General features: G+C 43.2%; 1 protein-coding gene across 2 annotated transcripts in view; it reads left to right on the top strand.

Annotated features, from left to right (window-relative positions):
* The first annotated feature begins 13,769 nt into the window (after positions 1–13,769).
* LOC115114521 (adenylate cyclase type 1-like) overlaps positions 13,770–21,427 on the top strand; it is a 52,797-nt gene continuing 45,139 nt past the window's right edge. For both annotated transcript variants that reach the window (XM_065013464.1, XM_065013463.1), the window contains exon 1: positions 13,770–14,674. In XM_065013464.1, the coding sequence (XP_064869536.1) occupies positions 14,066–14,674 (609 nt within the window). In that variant the 5' untranslated portion in view covers positions 13,770–14,065. The remainder of the gene's footprint in view (positions 14,675–21,427) is intronic.

Raw genomic sequence — 21,427 nt, 5'->3', positions numbered from 1 at the left:
ACTCCCGTACGGGCTCGGGAGAGACGAAGGTCAAAAGTCATGCGTCCTCCGATACACAACCCAACCAAGCCGTACTGCTTCTTAACACAGCGCGCATCCAACCCAGGAGCCAGCTGCACCAATGTGTCGGAGGAAACACCGTGCACCTGGCAACCTTGGTTAGCGCACACTGCGCCCGGACCGCCACAGGAGTCGCTGATGCGCGATGAGACAAGGATATCCCTACCGGCCAAACCCTCCCTAACCCGGACGACGCTAGGCCAATTGTGTGTCGCCCCACAGACCTCCTGGTCGCGGCAGGTTACGGCAGAGCCTGGGCACGAACCCAGAGTCTCTGGTGGCCCTTAACCACTGCACCACCCGGGAGGCCCTTACATCCCTGTTATTGAGCATTTCTCCTTCGCCAAGATAATCCATCCACCTGAGAAATGTGGCATATGAAGAAGCTGATTAAACAGCATGATCATTACACAGTTGCACCTTGTGCTGGGGGACAATAAAAGGTCAGTCTAAAATGTGTAGTTTTGTCACACAGCACAATGCTACATATGTCTCAAGTTTTGAATGAGCGTGCAATTGGCATGTTGACATGCTGCATGCCTCCAATGTCATTTTAGAGAATTTGGCAGGACGTCCAACCGGCCTCACAACCATGCCAGCCAAAGACCTCAACATCCGGCTTCTTTACATGCGGGATCGTCTGAGACCAGGCACCTGGATGAAACTGAGGTATTTCTGTTTGTAATAAAGCCCTTTTGTGTGGAAAAACTCATTTTGATTGGCTGGGCCTGGCTCCCAACTGGGTGGACCTATGCCCTCCCAAGCCCACCCATGGCTGTGCCCCTGCCCAGTTATGTGAAATCCATAGATTAGGGCTTAATTCACTGAATTCCTTATTTGAACTGTAACTCAGTAAAATCGTTGAAATTGTTGCAAGTTGTGTCTATATTTTTGTTCAGTATATAAACATAATGTAAAACATTAATATAATGTACAAGATTAACATAATGTAACATATTAACATAATGTACCAAATTAACATGCATTTTTTTGCTTTCAAACCTGGTAGAACTTAATGCATCATGATAATACCTGGATATAATTCCAATGTACAGATTAAAATGGAAGAAAATAGAACAGAGCCTGTTCAAGTCCCATACAACCCATCCATTCTATCAATGGAAGAAGAATGGCGCCGGAGGAGACGCCTGCCGTTATACAGGCTCCTAACCAATTCTGCTATTTTGTGTGTTTTTGAACGTTGTTTGCAACTTATTTTGTAGATAATGTTTCTGCCACCGTCTCTTATGGGCAAAAATTGCTTCTGGACATCAGAACAGCGATTACTTACCTCAAACTGTACTAAGATTTTTTCTTTAACGAGCCATGGCTCTACAGGTTCCTGGTCCTTGTGACCGTCCTTCTGGCTGGTGTCCTGCGGCTGGAGCCGCGCGTCAGGGAGGGGGTACTGTCACGTCTACTCCTGCTCCTCATCTCTGGTGCTCGTTGCCGCCAGTTTACTCATCATTACTCACACCTGCCACCGTCGTTACACGCACCTGTGCTTCATGTGACTCACCTGGACTCCATCACCTTCCTGATTACCTCCCCTATATCTGTCACTCCGAATGGTTAATTCCCCAGGCGTTACTGATTCTGTTTCTGTGCTTCATGTCTGTACGTTACTCGTGTTACATTTATTATTAAATTCACTCCCTGTACTTGCTTTCCGACTACCAGCGTACACCGATACAGGGGACGCAGGTCTGGGTGCCTTGTGAGAATTTGACGGCAAGCGGGTAACCCGCCTCTACCATCCATCCTATTGGCCATCATGCAATCATTGGAGAATAAACTGGATGAACTCTGATCAAGACGATCCTAACAACGGAACATTAAAAACGGTAATATCTTATGTTTCACAGAGTCGTGGCTGAATGACGACATGGATAATATACAGTTGGCTGGTTTTTCTATGCGTCAGCAAGACAGAACAGCTGTGTCCGGTAAGACAGGGGGTGGCGGTCTGTGTCCATTTGTCAATAACAGCTGGTGCGCAAAATCAAATACGAAGGAAGTCTCAATGTTTAGATCGTCTGAGTTAGAGTATCTCATGATAAGCTGTAGACCACACTATTTACCAAGAGAGTTATCATCTAGATTTTTTGTAGCTTTCTATTTACCACCACAAACCAATGCTGGCACTAAGACCGCACTTAACGAGCTGTAACAGCCATACGCAAACAAGAACATGCTCATCCAGAGGCAGCGTTCCTAGTGGCCAGGAACTTTAATGCAGGGAACCTTAAATGCATTTTTCCTCATTTCTATCAGCATGTTACATGTGCAACTAGAGGGTAAAAAACTCGAGGCCACCTTTACTCCACACACAGAGACACATACAAAGCTCTCTCTCACCCTCCATTTGGCAAATCTGACCATAATTCTATCATCCTGATTCCTGCTTACAAGGAAAAACTAAAGCAGGAAGCACCAGTGACTCGCTCAATATGGAAGTGGTGAGATGACACAGATGCTAAACTACAGGACTCTTCTTCTAGCACAGACCGGAATATGTTCCGGGACTCGTCCGATGGCATTGAAGAGTATACCACATCAGTTACCGGCTTCATCAAAAAGTGCATTGATGACGTTGTCCCTACAATGACCGTATGTACATACCCCAACCAGAAGAATTTGATTACAGGCAACATCCGCACTGAGCTAAAAGGTAGAGCTGCCAATTTCAAGGAGCGGTACTCTAACCCGGACGCTTATAAGAAATCCCGCTATGCCCTCAGATGAACCATCAAAGAGGGAAAGCGTAAATACAGGACTAAGACACAACACTGGCTCTGACGTTCGTCGGATGTGGCAGAGCTTGTAAACTATTACAGATGACAAAGGGAAGCCCAGCTGCAAGCTGCCCAGTGACACAAGCCAAACAGACAAGCTAAATGACTTCTAAGCACGCTTAGAGGCAAGCAACACTGAAGCATGCATGAGAGCAAAAGCAATTTCGGATGACTGTGTGATCACGCTCCTGGTAACCAATGTGAGTAAGACAGGTCAACATTCACTGGTAACATTCAATATCTGCCCCGTTGTCTTAAAGGACCCATTAAAGGACTATGCCAGTTCTGGACTTACTAGATTTACACATCTAGTTTTTCTGGATCTATGTCAAGTAATGTAAGGGGAAAAAATGGCACAGCAGCCATTTTGGGAGGGGGTGTGGATGACGGATTACCAGGACTTGTACTCTGACTGGCAAGTCTCTTCTCTGACATTTTCAACCTGTCCCTGGCCGAGTCTGTAATACCTGCATGTTTCAAGCAGACCACCATAGTCCCTGTGCCCAGGAACACCAACGTAACCTGCCTAAATGACTACTGACCCATAGCACTCACGTCTGTAGCCATGAAGTGCTTTGAAAGGCTGATCCTGGCTCACATCAACATCAACATCATCATCCCAGAAACCCTAGATCCACTCCAATTTGCATACCGCCCCAACAGATCCACAGATTATGCAATCTCTGTTGCATTCACCACTGCCCTTTCCCACCTGGACAAAATGAACACCTATGTGAGAATGCTGTTCCTTGACTACAGCTCAATGTTCAATGCCATAGTGCTCTCCAAGCTCATCACTAAGGTAAGGACCCTGGTACTAAACACCTACCTCTGCAACTGGATCGTGGACTTCCTGACAGACCTCCCCCAGGTGGTAAGCATAGGCAACAACACATTTGCCACGCTGATCCTTAACACAGGGGCCCTTCAGTGGTGCGTGCTTAGTCCCCTCCTGTACTCCTTGTTCACCCATGACTGTGTGGCCAAGCAAGACTCCAACACCCTCATTAAGTTTGCAGATGACAACGGTTGGAGGCCTGATTACCGACAACGATGAGACAGCCTATAGGGAGGAGGTCAGATAACTGGCAATGTGGTGCCAGGACAACAACCTCTCCCTCAACGTGTTCAAGACGAAGAAGTTGATCATGGACTACATGAAAAGGAGGGCCGAGCACACACTCATTCTCATCGACAGGACTGTAGTGGAGCTAGTTCAGAGCTTCAAGTTCCTTGGTGTCCACATCAGCAACAAACTATCATGGTCCAAACACACCATGACAGTCGTAAAGAGGGCACGACAACGCCTATTCCCCCTCATGGGTTCTCAGATCCACAAAAAGTTCTACAGCTGCAACATCGAGAGCATCCTGACTGGTTGCGTCACCGCCTGGTATGGCAACTGCTCGGCCTCCGACCGCAAGGCGCTACAGAGGGTAGTGCGTACGGCCCAGTACATCACTGGAGCCAAGCTTCCTGCCATCCAGGCCCTCTATACCAGGCGGTGTCAGATGAAGGCCCAAAAAATTCCCTAAGACTCCAGCCACCCTAGTCATAGACTGTTTTCTTTGCTACCGGACGACAAGCGGTACAGGAGTGCAAAGTCTAGGTCCAAGACGCTTCTTAACAGCTTCTATCCCCAATCCATAAGACTGCTGGACAGCTAGTCAAATGGCTACCCAGACTATTTGCATTGACCCCCCCCCGCATATTGACTCGGTACCAGTACCCCCTGTATATAGCCTCGTTATTGTTGCTCTTTTATTTATTACTTAGTTTATTTAGTAAATATTTTTCTTAACTCTTATTTTTTGAAACTGCATTGTTGGTTGTAAGGGCTTGTAAGTAAGCATTTCACGGTAAGGTCTATACTTGTTGTATTCGGCGCATGTGACAAATCAAATTTGATTTTAATCAATTGACATGTCGGTTTCTTTCATGTCGGTTTCTTTCATGTTCTATGCTCTGCTTTTATCCTGTGAGTGTCCAGACTGGGTTCTGAGGCAGGCCAGGGTTTGTGGCCATGATCAATAATTAGGTGGCCGCTAGCCTTGATCCTAATTATCCTAGCTTTGGAGGAGATTAGCCTGCACCTGAGCCCCATTCTCAGCCTGTCTTAAAAACAACTCCCTCCCAATCAGCCTAGCCTCACTACCCAGAACCTCTAGCCTCTGCCCAATAAAGGGAAATACAGGTGGGGACAAGACACCTTAGTTTATCAGTTTACTCACCAGATCTCTCTCTCTTGCTCTCTTGCTCTGTTTTTCTCTTTCTCACTCCCCCTTCTCTTCCATAGCGACTTTGTGGATTAGTAATGAACCTGTGTTATTGTTGCCCAATAACATAAACAGAGGCAGTTCATAGAAGGGCTAGAGAAGGGAGATGGAGAAGATTACTATGAGCAGCAGCGTGTGTGTGTGTGTGTGTGTGTGTGTGTGTGTGTGTGTGTGTGTGTGCGTGCGTGTGAGCCTAACCTAGAGTGGGGGATGTTTTTAGAGTGTGACAGGCAGCTCAGACAACCGGTTGTTCTAAAAATAAACATTTCTAAGGAGTTCCTCATGTATGTCTCTATCCAGGGGCCAATCTCAACTGCTAGACTGATACCAGAAGCAGCCATTTAAATCGTCTGTTAACGCACCACAACACAATTAGTTAATTTTCACTGGCATCTGTTTGTTCTCTTCGTCATCATCCATTTTTACATCCATCTATAGAATGCATGGGGATTGAAGTTCAGAGTATTTTTTTTGTTTTTATTGAGGTTGAAATTGAAAATCCATGAAAGCCATTGATGCAATATTCATCATGTGTATACCAGATATTTATTAAACAGCAGATTAATCAGATACTGTTCACCCAACTTAGACTGTCTGCCTGTCTGTCTGTCTGTCGTTCTGTCCATCTATCTGTGTCAGTAATAATGAAACTCTTACATGAGGATGTACAGTAGCTACTACCGAGCAGCAATATGTTCTCAAGACATGTAAGACAGAATGTCAGGCTCATAATAATTTGTGGTCGACATCCTGAGTCCCACATCTTTGTACTTCTTTAGGCCAGCGAGGTGTTGAAATGTCACTGATGAAAAGCAGTGCCAAGCCCAGGCCCTTTGGGGAAGGAGCCCAGAGGCTGTCTGTGGTCTGTGCAGTTGACAGATGCACACTCCGGCTCTGTCCCAAATGACACCCTATTCTCTATGTAGTGCACTACTGTTGACCATATCTCTGGTCAAAAGTAGCGTACTATAGGGAATTTGGTGCAATTTGGGGCACATCCTTGGCCTCTCATTGTCATGCTGAGGAGTTGGTGATCCCTAGATGTGAACCAGAAATAGGTCATCATATGGTGTGTGATTGTTGGAATAACGTTTGTGATTTACTGTATACTTGGGTTGGGGTCAATGCCATTTCAGAACAGTCAGTTAAGGAACTGAATTGAAATTCCAATGTTACACAAACCCTAACATTGATATACGTACAGTATCAGATATCAACTTTCTCAAATTTTCTTGTCTCTTTTCTTCCTTCCACCACAACATCAACATCCTGTTCATCGTCTCTCTGTTTGCATGTTATGGCATAATCACTTATTCAGAGTGAGTTTCATCATTCGAAGCCAACGATGCAGACAACTGAAGAGAGTGTCTGTCTGGGTGAAATAGTTGAGTGTTCTGCTTTACATAGGTAGGCCATCTTTGAGCTATTGCACGCCAACCTCCCCCTGGCACAGATGGGTCATGGTGTGTGTGTGTGTGTGTGTGTGTGTGTGTGTGTGTGTGTGTGGCCGTCATTTTGCCTCTGATGGATGACTAATCTTCTCCTGGTAATGACTGAGGAGGAGCTACCTTCTGAATGCCAAGCAGCTGGATAAGAGGAGATGGAGCGAGAGGAGGGGGGGGGGGAGTGACAGTTGGGGAGAGAAGGAGAGGGTGAGTGAGAGGAGAGTAAGAGGGAGAGAAAGAGGGGAGAGAGAAAGAGAGGAGGGAGACAGAGAGTGGCTACAACACCATGAAACCCCAAAGAATTTTAAAGAGGAGACATGTGTTTCTGAATTCCCTAGCTGTGTCTGATTCAGACTGATAGTATCTAGAACTCCTGTGTACAACATGAGCTTTCGTGTTTCATTGCTTTTGACCATGAAATACAATAAAACACATACAAGAGTGCAAAATTAAGAGGGGGCTGCTTGAAGGAAATTATTCTCTTCACTCAGCTAGCTCAATGCAGTAACCGGATATTGTAATCATAATTATACTGTATTCACACCCTCACTAAGACATAAATAATATATATACAGTACCAGTCATATGGGGCTCTATGCTCTATACCCTGGCCTGCCTCCAAGGTTTGGACACACCAACTCATTCAAGGGTTTTTCTTTATTTTTACTATTGTCTACATTGTAAAATAATAGTGAAGACATCAAAACGATTAAATAACACATATGGAATCATGTAGTAACCAAAACAAGTGTTTAAAAAATGAGAATATAGTCACTATTTGCCTTGATGACAGCTTTGCACACTCCTGGCATTCTCTCAAACAAATTTGTGAGGAAGTCACCTGGAATGCATTTCAATTAACAGCTGTGCCTTGTTAAAAGTTCATTTGTGGAATTTCTTTCCTTCTTAATGCATTTGAGCAAATCAGTTGTGTTTTGACAAGGTAGGGGTGGTATTCAGAAGATAGCCTTATTTGGTAAAAGACCAAGTCCATATTATGACAAGAACAGCTCGAATAAGAAAAGAGAAACGACAGTCCATCATTACTTTAACCTCTCTGCGCACCAAACCCGCAAGCGGGCTGAAATGCCACAACATACGGTGATCGCTACATAAATAGTCATATTAAACATTCATAAAAATACAAGTGTCTCACATGTATTGAAAGCCTAGAATCTTGCTAATCCAACTGCGTTGTCAGATTTTAAAAAGGATTTACTGTGAAAGAATACGATGCGATTATCTGAGCATAGAGCCCCATAAAAAAAACAATTTTAACCTCTTCAACCTATGGGGGCGCTATGTCATTATTGGATAAAAAACGTGCCCGTTTTAAGCGCAATATTTTGTCACGAAAAGATGCTCGACTATGCATATAATTGCCAGCGTTGGAAAGAAAACACTCTGACGTTTTCAAAACTGCAAAGATATTATCTGTGAGTGCCCCAGAACTGATCTTACAGGCGAAACCAAGATGAAACTTCAAACAGGAAATGATCAGGATTTTTGACGCTCTGTTTTACTAACGTCTCCTTATATGGCTGTGAATATGCTGTGAACGAGCTTATACGCTCTTCCGTTCGTCCAAGATGTCTGCAGCATTGTGACGTATTTGTAGGCATATCATTGGAAGATTGGCCATAAGAGACTACATTTGCCAGGGGGCCGTCCAGTGTCCTTTGTCTAAGTCGGTGCGTAATTCCCAGTGACAATCCTTGTACCATGCGATACAGAAGGAGGCTCATACTTCCAGGAACGATACATCATTGAAGAGATATGTGAAAAACACCTTGAGGATTTGGAAAAAAGTTTGGCATTTGGATAACTGAATTTTCGGGGTTTTTTGGTAGCCAAACGTGACGCACCAAATGGACCGATTTCTCCTGCACAAAAAATCTTTCAGGAAAAACTGAACATTTGCTATCTAACTGAGAGTCTCCTCATTGAAAACATCCGAAGTTCTTCAAAGGTAAATGATTTATTGAATGGTGCTTGCCTACGGAGCTGTGAGGGGAACGGCACCTCAGTACCTCCAGGCTCTGATCAGGCCCTACACCCAAACAAGGGCACTGCGTTCATCCACCTTTGGCCTGCTCGCCTCCCTACCACTGAGGAAGTACAGTTCCCGCTCAGCCCAGTCAAAACTGTTCGCTGCTCTGGCCCCCCAATGGTGGAACAAACTCCCTCACGACGCCAGGACAGCGGAGTCAATCACCACCTTCCGGAGACACCTGAAACCCCACCTCTTTAAGGAATACCTAGGATAGGATAAAGTAATCCCTCTCACCACCCCCTTAGAAGATTTAGATGCACTACTGTTCCACTGGATGTCATAAGGTGAATGCACCAATTTGTAAGTCGCTCTGGATAAGAGCGTCTGCTAAATGACTTAAATGTAAATGTAAATGTAAAATGTTGCCTGCTAAAGCTAACGCTAAATGCTAATGCTAAATGCTAACGCTAAATGCTAAATGCTAGTTTGCTATGGTAGAGAAGCATATTTTTGAAAATCTGAGATGACAGTGTTGTTAACAAAAGACTAAGCTTTAGAGCTAGCATATTAATTTCATTTAATTTGCGATTTTCATGAATAGTTAACGTTGCGTTATGGTATTGAGCTTGAGGCTATGATTACGCTACCGGATCCGGCATGGCTCGCCACAAGAAGTTAACCAGCACAGGCGTAACATAATCACAAACTGCATTCAAATAAATAGTTTACCTTTGACGATCTTCGTCTGTTTGCAATTCCAATGTTCATTGTTACACAATGAATGATCTTTTGTTTGATAAAATCCGTTTTTATAGCCTAACACAAAATATTTTGTGAACCCGCCTCATTCCATTTTCGACGACACATTCCAGGTAAATAATCGACACAGATAGTGACTTTTCCAGTCATGTTTGGTTTCACTGCAATCAACTGGTTTGTTTGTAACAATTCACTGCAATCAAACATGATGGGCCATTTCGCTGGACATATATTGAGTGAAAGAAACCGATTTGAAGACAACAAGTCATGACATCATTGTGCACCAATGATTTGCCCGCTGTTTCGTTGATTGACTGTATTTTAACCCAATGACCACTGATCGTCTTGAAATCTAGCTGGGTAGATAACCAATGAGCTGAGCTAAACGGCAATAGGTCATGTTTATGTGTCGCAAGACCAACCCATGTAGTAAGCTCCAGCGTAACGAGCGTCATTCGCTATTGAAGTTTCATACTGGAAGGAGAAACACATATTACGCACTACATTGTTTGGTAAACGCGCAGATTCAGCTGTTTATATATCAATCATTATGGCGACTAAGTCAGGGAAAGCTAAATCTAAGTCTAGATATACAGATGTACACACAATTTTAGAATAAATTGATTGGGAAAGTGAGACAGAGATTGTTGTAGGACGATTCATTTAGCGATTATGGAGGAATATTTTTTGAATGGGAGAGGACATCGTTTTGGACTGGTAAGTTCTTATCATGCTAATGCCCTTGTTTGAAATTAATAATATAAAATATTATTTGTGATTTTTATTTGATTTTAGAAGCAATATATAAACATGTAATGTCATGAAATGTGAGATGCTTGTCTGCCGCCCCACCCCAACCCACATGAAATAGTCTATTTGAGGCTGTTGAGGGGAGGGCAGGCCCACAACAACGGCCAAAGTGAAATGGAGACAGTAGATACAGCTGGTCTGTTGTAATATAATAAAGACAGTAGTTCTAGCTGGTCTGTCATAATATAATAGAGACAGTAGATCTAGCTGAAACGTCATAATATAAAAGAGACAGTAGATCTAGCAGGTCATAATGGCAGCCCCCAGGGCCAAGGTTTCCATCCCCCACTGAAGCTGGTTCATCCAGCTCCTGCCACAAGTGGTGTTCATCTGCCCAAATGTATTTCTGCAGGCATGGATGTGCCTCAGGGCCAAAAGGGCACAGCATGGATGCGTCGCTGTGTTCTTTGCTAAATGAAGTTCCCCATCACCTGCACCACATGCTTGGTGACCCTCTGCTTTACAGCAGAAAGAGACTGCTATGGCACCTGGCATCAGCAGCACAATATTGTGTAGAGCTTTGGCAAAGTGGGTGGGGTTATATCCTTTCTGTTTGGCCCTGTCCGGGGGTCTCATCGAATGGCCACAGTGTCTCCTGACCCCTCCTGTCTCAGCCTCCAGTATTTATGCTGCATTAGTTTGTGTCGGGGGGCTAGGGTCAGTTTGTTATATCTGGAGTACCTATTCTGTCTTATCCGGTGTCCTGTGTGAATTTAAGTATGTTCTCTCTAATTCTCTCTTTCTCTCTCTCTGAGGACCTGAGCCCTAGGACCATGCGTCAGGACTACCTGGCATGATGACTCCTTGCTGTCCCCAGTCCACCTGGCCTTGCTGCTGTTCCAGTTTCAACTGTTCTGCCTGCGGCTATGGAACCCTAAACTGTTCATTTTTACTCTTGAGGTGCTGTCCTGTTGCACCCTCTACAACCACTGTGATCTTCACCCGGCACAGCCAGAAGAGGACTGGCCACCCCTCATAGCCTGGTTCCTCTCTAGGTTTCTTCCTAGGTTTTTGCCTTTCTAGGGAGTTTTTCCTAGCCACCGTGCTTCTACACCTGCATTGCTTGCTGTTTGGGGTTTTAGGCTGGGGCTATATAAATAGATTTGATTTGATAGAGGACTGAGGGTCTTCCAAATATTGAAAGTGTGTAAATAGTTACCCATGTTATTTTGTAAATGTATATCTATATATTTTTTCATATATTTTTTAATCAATAATAAATAAATAAAAAACATGTTTTTTTTCTCCATTTTTTTGGGGGGGGGGGTGTTAGAATACCATTTTGGTATTTTGTATATAGTTATTTGTTTCAAAATGTATACCTTCACCAATTTGGCCACTTGGGTACATTTGGGCTACTTGTGTGGGACACCTGGGTGACTAGCACACTCATTTTGGAAGTTATCCTTCTGAAAGTACTGTTGCCCTCTTATATTTGTCACTGAAATTGTCCCCATCATCTTATCTGAATGTTTGTTTTATCTTGTTCATTTTAAAGATGATGATACAAAAATAAAAATAAAAATCGTATGTTTTTTCATTGTTTTATCTAAACCAGATCTATTGTGTTATATTCTCCTACATTCAATTCACATTTACACAAACTTCAGAGTGTTTTCTTTCAAATGGTACCAAGAATATGCATATCCTTGGTTCTGTGCCTGAGCTACAGGCTGTTAGATTTGGGTATGTCTTCAGGTGGAAATTGCACAAAGTAGGGGGGTAGCTGTAAGAGCAATGAAGGTCAGTCAATGTGTAAAATTCTTCAAGTGAAGTTGCAAAAACCATCAAGTGCTGTGATGAAACTGGCTGTCGTGAGGACCGCCACAGGGTTCAAGTAACAGACACATCTCAACATCAGCTGTTCAGAGAAGACTGCGTAAATCATGCCTTCATGGTCGATTTGCTGCAAAGAAACCACTACTTAAGGACACCAATAACAAGAAGAGACTTGCTTGGGCCAAGAAACACCAGCAATGGACATTAGACCGGAGGAAATCTGTTGTTTGGTCTGATGAGTCCAAATGTTACATTTTTGGTTCCAACCGCCGTGTCTTTGTGAGAAGCAGAGAAGGTGAACGGATGATCTCTGCATGTGTGGTTCCCACTGTGAAGCATGGAGGAGTAGGTGTGGTGGTGTGGGGGTGCTTTGCTGGTGACATTGCCAGTGATTTATTTAGAATTCAAGACACACTTAACCAGGATGGCTATCACAGCATTCTGCAGTGATACGCCATCCCATCTAGTTTTAGCAAAGTGGGACTATCATTTGTTTTTCGACAGGACAATGACCCAACACACCTCCAGGCTGTGTAAGGGTTATTTGACCAAGAAGGAGAGTGATGCAGTGCTGCATCAGTTGACCTGGCCTCCACAATCACTTGACCTTAACCAAATTGACACTTTTTTGGTTACTACATGATTCCATATATGTTATTTCATAGTTTTGATGTCTTCACTATTATTCTACAATGTATGAAAAAGAAAAAAGAAAAACCCTTGAATGAGCAGGTGTGTCAAAACTTTTGACTGGTACTGTATGTTCACAGATGTTTCCAATATAGGAGTTTTTCATGTGGAATCACATTGTATCTTATGGATTTTCTGTGTATTCAATGATTAGGACCTAAAAATAGGATAATATTGTAGTTTACCAGAGAGAGAAGAGGGGAACTGTCGGTTCGGTCTATAGTGAGCTCTGCAATACTGGGTCTTTTTTTTGTTCAAGACAGGAGAGCGATGAAGACGGAGAATGACAAAGCGATATTTAGGATTTATCCTTCTCTCTTGCTTTTTCCTTTTTTTTGGTGTTCATTCTGCCTCTCCAGATCTCACAAGCTGCTCTCCTACACATGACAACTTCACTTTAAACTTTAAAAAGATGACTTAGACATGAAAAATGCTCTCCCTCCTCCGTTCTTACTCACGCACATAAACGCACGCACGCACGCAGACACACAGAACACACACACAAACACATACACACACACAAGCAATACGCACAAGGATTCACACATCCATGAGTACTGTGATGATTCCTGATATCTTCCAAACAACTCTCTCACCTGGCAGAGGTGATATATCTGTCTATATAAAAATACACAGGTGGCCTCCCTTGTGCATTGCTATTTTTACAGCTGCTCACAGATATGCGAATGTGCTACTGTTTCTTTAATTGGGGAATGGACAAAGTCTATTAATGGATCAAAATGGATATCATTTTATAGTGCAATATATAACAGTTATACAGCAATTATGTTATGTATATGCCTGTTAGCTGATACATGTTATACACAGACATTAATTGTGTTCTGTGCATAGGCCCCGAAGTGCCATACCTGTTTTCATTTGTATATATGAAACCCAGTAGTCTACTTTAGTTTGTGCAAATGAATTGTTCTAAGAAATAATCGAAATACTTCTCTGACTTAAAACTACAGTAAATAGGCTACAGTATAGTTCACTAAGCCCAGAGAAAGATAGTTATTTGCTCTGTGTGGGGACTGTAGTGCCAGCTACCTCTCAAATCTCTGTTTTGTGTTGGAGATCTGTTGAGTTACTAATACGTGTCTTATCTCCACTTCATAATGCGCAGGCGTGATCCAATCTAAGCCTAGCGAAAAGCTGTCAGATTCAGAACTCGACCATCGTGTGCTCGAGTCTGTTTCCACACTGTATTCCTCGCAGGAGTGAAACAAAAACCGCCGAGAGCCTACTTTTTGGAGTCTTCCTAAAGGGGAGAAAATGCTTGCACGTTTCCTTGGTGACTGATCTCCACGAACAACAGATTTCAACCTGTGGATACTGCGTGGCGTGCGCCAGTTTCCAGCCATAGGGATTCGGGACGCTCTCCCCTCTAGCCGGCTGCGTGCTTGATTGTTTCCCGGCGTCGGTCTGTGGCGCGCTGTGTGGTCCAGTGTCTCGTTTATGAATGGCCCTGACATGGAGGAAATTCCGTTTCAGAAAGTCAAAACCCGGCGGAAGAAAAGCCACTGTCCACCCGGCGTCCCTCTGACTACCATTGCATGCGAGGACGAGTTCGACTGTAAGGAGCTGGAGTCTCTGTTCCAGAACTACAACCTAAAGCTGGAGCAGACGTCCACTCTCAAAGCCCTGGCGGTGCTCATCATCATGGCATCGACGCTGGCCGTGGTGGAGTTGCTTTCCGGGCCCAATCTGACCATCCCCAAGGGGTCCCATCCTGTCCACTGTATCGTCTTCGTATCCCTCTTCATTGTCACCAACGTCAAATACCTACAGGTGACCCAGCTCCAGCAGATCGTCAACCTGACCTTGCTCTTCGCCTTCACCTTCTCGTTCCTCTGCTGTCCCTTCTCTCTCGGAGCCGTGGGGCTGGAGCCCCCGACCAACCCGGAGCAAGGCATGTGGCAGCTCATGCTGGTTACATTCGTCGCCTACTCACTCCTGCCCGTGCGGACTCTGTTAGCAGTAGTGTTTGGAATAATGATTGCCATCTCTCATGTAATTGTGACAGCGACCTCGGTGACAGTCAAGACGCAGAAATTATGGAGAACGGTAAGTGGGTGCATACTAATTTGTATGTGTGTATACATAGTTAACCACCAGACTGTTCAAGGCATGGGTAACGGCTTTTTTGAAGAACGGATTAGGGATAACATCCGCGAGAGGAAGCAATGAGTAGGCCTATGTCAATATGAAGTTCAGCACCGTCAAACTGGACAGCGACCGGCAGCTTTTCATTCGTATACATTTCAGTCATTTAGCAGACACTCTTATCCAGAGCGATTTACAGTAGTGAGTGCATACATTTTCATACTGGTCCCCCGTGGGAGTCGAACACACAACCCTGGCGTTGCCATGCTCTAACAAATGAGCCACACCGTACTACAATGTCTCGCTTGTGGAAGACCTACAAAGTTAAATTCTTAAATTAAATATGTTTTATGTTTCTATATTTAATGTTTTAGATTTATGTAGAATAGAAACAATTGTGAACTCAAGCCATGCATTTCCTTTTCATAACGAGCGTGTGCTGGATGTAGGCCTACAGTAGGCTGGTAGAATTTGCACGGCTCTACAGTAGCTTGTAGAAAGTGCAAGGCTGTGCGAGATGATGAACGGAGAGGTGCTCAGTAGCTCAATCTAAACTCGGACTTCAACGACGTGAGGCGAAATTTGATAACCACTACAGACAGTAGAGCAGAGGGGTATCTCACGAAGCAGGTTTGAGGAGGTAACTTTGGTCAACACTTGACTTCAGTTCAGGATAACTGGCCATACGAAAGTGTGTCACCTTTTAACAGGTAAATTTCTATGGCAAGGAGTCCTTCAAAACTAACCTGCTCCGGGGCAGGCCAACTCATCGCTATCTTCACTTATCATGAATGAAATGACAGCCACGAGTTGAGGACCAATGAAATCAGATTCCCTCCCTCTTGCAAAGATTGCGTCATCACCCCCTTCATTTGAGAGATGACTGATTACATATTTTAATAATTAACGTTTGTTTGTGTGTTAAAAAAAGAGTAATGTTAAAATATATCACATTATGTGGAAAGCCATTTTAACATATATTTATATATTTTTTATGTTAATAATTAATGTTTTTTTTTAAATATAAATATGAATAATCATATAATAATGACCTTCATAGGGGCTGAATTCCATTTGCATGCTCCTACATACAGTGGCTTGTGAAAGTCCACACACCCCTTGCAGTCTTCACATTTTGCTGCTATGAAAATGAATCAAAAAATGGATGACATTTGATTATTTTCCTATAGATCTACACAACGTACTGCTCTTTTTAAAATTTTAGAACCTTTTTTCAAAATAATTTTAAAAAGTAAGAAATGAAAATGTGTTGATTGCATGTATTGATTGAGTATGTCTTCACACCCCAGAGGTAATACTTGCTGGAATAACTTTTGGTCGCCATCACAGATGGGAATCATTTGGAATAAGATACTACTAACCTTGCACAACTCTAATGGCAAAATATCCATTGTTTTTGCCAAAATTACTCAAGCTCAGTATATTTGTTTGGGAATAATTGCCAGACAACAATATTCAATTCTTGTCTCTGATTTTCAAGGAGATTTAGATCAGGACTGAGACTACTAGACCATTCAGGAACACTCAGCACCTCTTGGAAAGCCGTCCTGCTGTGTCTTTCGAATTAGAATTTTTCAAATTGTTTCGCTGAAAATAAAACTATGGCAGTGTTAGGTTTTCAGAAGACTATGGCAGATTTTCCTCTTCATGTTTTACCTGCCCTTTGCTCCTTTCAAGTTCATTTGGATCCTAACATACAGTACTCCCTGCCCCTGCCGGTAACAAGCATATTTATCTCATTCAAAATCATTCACACCTGTAATGGCTGCCAATGGTGCTTCAACCAAGTTCTCCTATACGCATCATGCTGTGTAGGGGACTACGCCTGCAGGCATCCCAACAACTACACAGTTAAGTTCTTGGGCGACACTGCTGCCCTCAGGCTCTTAAACAAAGTCTTTGACACCACTGGCCACAGGGCAGAGATTGAAGGATTCGTCAGCTGGTGTGATGAATATCACCTACAACTGAATGTGAAAAAAAACAGAGGAGATGATCCTTGACCCTAAGTCCATTGGGTACCACAGCCCCATAGTGGTAAACAGAGAGCACCTTGAGCAGGTGAACTCATAGTACCTGGGAGTCCACATTGACAGTGGGCTGTGCTGGTGCATCCGTGTGGAGAGTGTGCTCAAGCGTCCAACAGCACTTGTATTTGTCGACACAGGGTCTATTGTGTCAACCAGAAGATCATGCTCCTCTTTTATAGATCCACAATTGAGTCAATCCTACTCTATGGCATTGTTACATGATTTGGTAACCTGACAGTGCAGCTCAAAGCCCACATTTTGAGACTGACCAAGACAGCAAGGAAGATTATAGGCATGACACGTCCCTCCTCTCTCCAGGACATTTTTTTGATGAGACCACCATCAGACTGGCCAGAAAGGTCATGTGGGACCCCACTCACGCACTGAACACAGAGTTCCAGCTGATGCCATGGAGGAGGCGTTACAGGGTGCCTGTATGCCGGCTGAACAGATATAAACATTAGTTTGTACCCCTGTCAATAAAACTGCCTAACAGCAGGGCAGACATAGAGACTGTAGCCTGACCTGTAGCCTGACCTGTAGGCATTCATCATGTGTTATCACGCCTGCTAAATAAATGCCGGCGGAAAGTGGAAAGCGAGCCTTCAGCTTTGTGCGTTGTGCCCGGCACGTGCGACCTGCCCGGCTCATGTGACCTTTCTGTGAATCTGATTGGTCAAGACACGCACAGAGCCTGCAGCAGCACTCCGATGTGAAGGACAGAGAAATTGTGCACGAGTTGACAAATCATGAGGCAAATCAGTAAAAAGAAAAGCACTTTGCTACTCTTTTTAACACTTTGTGTCAATAGATTTTATTAAAATGAATCAAAAATGGTGTGCCATAGTTAATACTTGGTGGAAACATCATTAGTGATTCATTTTGAATAAGACTAATATTGTGGTGGCAGCATCATGTTATGGGTATGCTTGTTTCCGGCAGGGGCTGGAGAGTATGTTAGCATCAAAATACATTTGACAGGTAAAAAGTTAGAGGAAAACCTGCAATAGTCTGCTGAAAATCTAACCTTGCCATAGTTTTATTTTTCAGCAGAACAGTTACACAAATGCTAATGCCAAAAATCAACACAATGGCTTTCTAAGAGGTGTTGAGTGTTCCTGAATGGTTTAGTAGTCTATCAGTGAATCCCAACCAAATTTACTGAGCTTGAGTCATTTTGACAAAAATAATGGATATGATTCCCTAAGAGTTGTGCAAGGTTAGTATAATCTTATTCCAAATTAATCACAGCTGTAATGGCTGCCAAAGGTGCTTCCACCAAGTATTAACTAATGGGCTGTGAAGACATACTCAATCAATACATTGAAAACATATTTTATCATGAATTTGGAAAATGTTCCAAAAATGTTCTTACAATTTTTAAAAAGAGGAGTAATTTGTGTAGATCTATAGGAAAATGATCAAATCTAGTAATCTCTTATTAGATATGATTTTAAAAGGCAGCAAAATGTGAAGACAGCAAGGGGTGTGTAGACTTTCACTAGCAACAGTATGTAGGAGCATGCAAATGCAATCCCGCTCTCATCAATGTCATTATCATATAATTATTGATGTATATAATATAATCATCAATAAAAAAAATGAATTATTGATATCAAGAATTCTAATGATCGATAAAAAAAATCAATCAATCAATGAATATATGTCAAAACCGCTTTCCATCGGCACAAATAAAAATGTGCCACTGACTCCGCCCCCATGGATTGATGTTTCAACATTGTCTCAATGAAGCGTTTGGCGTTCGACTAGCCATGTGCGACATGCATACTCAGTTTCAAGCCTGATAGTGGTAGCGGCAGGCGAATGAGCAGTATCCACTAGAGCCTATAGAGCTGTGTCTGTCTCACACCATTGACTTCAAAATAGCCTGTGTGACTGATATGACTTGGGTCTATGGTATGAATTTCAATATCGCACAAGATGTGGGAATAGGGATCATCTATGAAAACACACTCCCGATCAAATGTACAATTCCCCATTTATATATTGTAACTGCCTATGTCAAATATGAAAACACAGTGCACATTATCTGAAAATGGAAAGCCTCTTCACTTATTATACTTGTTCTGAAGCACATCCAACATTTACTGGAATCTCACCTTTGAGATCAAGTGATCAGCCGCCATGTCTGATAGAAAATCAAGCTAATAATGAGAGTATATGTCTAATAATATGACCCAACCTCATATCATCCTACACCGCCAACACAGAGTGAAACAAAACAAACAGGACCACACAGAGAGAGCAGACAGACAGTGTTCAGACAGGGTTCACATATGCCTCTGTTTCATAGGGAATATCTGGTCCACTTAGGCCTCAGAGGATGAGGATAAAACATCCTTGATGCAGAACCAAAGTAGGTCAAGGTTGAGGATCTGAACCAGATACCAGACAACCAGACAGTTAAATAAAGGGCATTGCAAAGCTAGAAAAGTTATTTCAGGACAGAAATGACTAAAATGTCTTGACAATCTCAACACGTTCTCTCCCTCTCTCTCTACCTCTCTCTCTCGCTCTCTCTCTACCTCTCTCTCTACCCCTCTCTCTACCTCTCTCTCTACCTCTCTCTCTCTCTCTCTCTGGATAGGTTGAGCTCTATCAAATCAGCTCTAGTTCTTCTCCTTACAGGTTAAGGTTGTGTGTGTTTTTTGTTTTTTAGCATGTGGCCTATAATATCTCATGCCTGTAGCCTATACTGTATGTGGGGCAGGAAGACAGTGTGTGAAGGACAGTGCTAGCAGAAGCAGAGTGCAGCCTGGGGAGGGAAAGCTAATCCCTTAATCCTGAAGATGAGCTCAGCGGTGTAACCGTACAGGACCTATAGACCACCTTCTCTTCAGAGCCTCAGTGTGTCTATGTGTGGTGTAAACAAGCCAACAATAGCCATGCCTTGCCTCAGTCAGAGAGAGAAGGACTTGAGCTAGACTCTTTCTTTCCCCTCTCCTGATTAGTCACTGCAGCCGTTATTTGGCTGACTTCTGTTATAAGAGTCCACCAACACACTTACGGATATTCGAGAGTCGTCGTCTGTATGGCAGTCTTGTGAGACCATGGATTTCTTGTGCCTTGGGGGTCAGGTCAGATCCCTGTTTATAACAGTTGGTATTCAGGTTGACAGTATCAAGCTTGCCCTCATCAAATACAATCACAAACCCCACAGTACAGTACTGTGTAACTAATTATCCCATTGGCTGCTGTTGCCTGTATTGTGTTTTCTAAATGCTTGTTCTCGCCACCAGTCATCATACTCTGTCAATGACCTATATTACAGTAGACTTTGTAAACACCAGTGACCAATCCCCAATCAGGGTCTGTGGAATAAATTATTCCATGTTGAGTATTGCTCCAGGTGAGGAAGGCTGGCTGAGGTTATCCAGAGTTTTAATGGACTAGTGTGTGTGTGTGTGTGTATTTGTGTATGTGTGCTTCTGTGTACAGGCCTTGTTTTGTTGTTGTAAAGGTCACACTGTGCCAGGACCAGTCATGCCCAGCCACATGGAAAACACTCACTGTTCCAGCCTCTGTTGTTCTGTTGTTCCGTTGTTCTCTCCTACATGTCCTATGCTCGGCTGGAAGCACAGCTGACACACACACACACACACACACACACACACACACACACACACACACACACACACACACACACACACACACAATGACCCATCTGTGCCAAGGAGAGTTTGGTGTGTGATAGCTGGAAGATGGCCTACCTATATGAAGCAGAACACTCAACTATTTCACCCAGAAAGACTCTCTCTTTAGTTGTCTGCGTCGCTGGCTTCCAATGATGTAACTCATCATACACATACACACACTGATTTATTGATTGTTTCCAAATGTGTAATGACACAAGACAAAACAAATACGTTATTTTTGGCTTCAAAATTATGTTTGTGAATGTACAGTACAGCTGTTCTCTCTTCCTTTATCTATACAGTGCATCAGTCTGTCAGTGTGCTATGGGATTAGGCCAGATGGTTTCTGATACCTCAGCTTCACCTGGCCCTTCATGCGTTAAAGGGGCAATCTGCAGTTCAAACAATAACAAAGCGGACAACCCACCACTGAGGGATAGGACTGGGAAATTGTACCTCTCTACAATTCATTGACAGAGCTATGGATACATGGATACATGGACTGACCATCCATGATAGCTTTAGTCATGTTTTGAGGCTATACAGTGCTTGTTTTCAATTACATGGTTTTCAAAAAAAAGAGGTCAAACAAGCTTATATTTGGGGTTCTGATGGGATAAGACAATTTAACAAAAAATGTTTATGTTCTTTAAAAATCTATGGATATACAGTATATGTGAATTTAAAAGTCCAAAAATGGATGTAGCAATCACAGATATCCCCTTTAAAGATATAATGCAGGTAACTTTCAAAATGAATGAACCACCAAAATAAAGTGTGTTACTAGGGCGTTGGACCACCACAAGCCACTAGAACAGCTTCAATGCTCCTTGGCATAGATTCTACAAGTGTCTGGAACTCTATAGGAGGGATGCGACACCATTCTTCCACCAGAAATTCCATCATTTGGTGTTTTGTTGATGGTGGTGGAAAACGCTGTCTCAGGAATCGCTCCAGAATCTCCCATAAATGTTCAATTGGGTTGAGATCTGGTGACTGAGACTGCC

Source organism: Oncorhynchus nerka, linkage group LG9b (assembly GCF_034236695.1).
Source record: "Oncorhynchus nerka isolate Pitt River linkage group LG9b, Oner_Uvic_2.0, whole genome shotgun sequence".
NCBI classification, from domain to species: domain Eukaryota; kingdom Metazoa; phylum Chordata; class Actinopteri; order Salmoniformes; family Salmonidae; genus Oncorhynchus; species Oncorhynchus nerka.
This window is presented reverse-complemented; position numbering and strand designations above follow the sequence as displayed.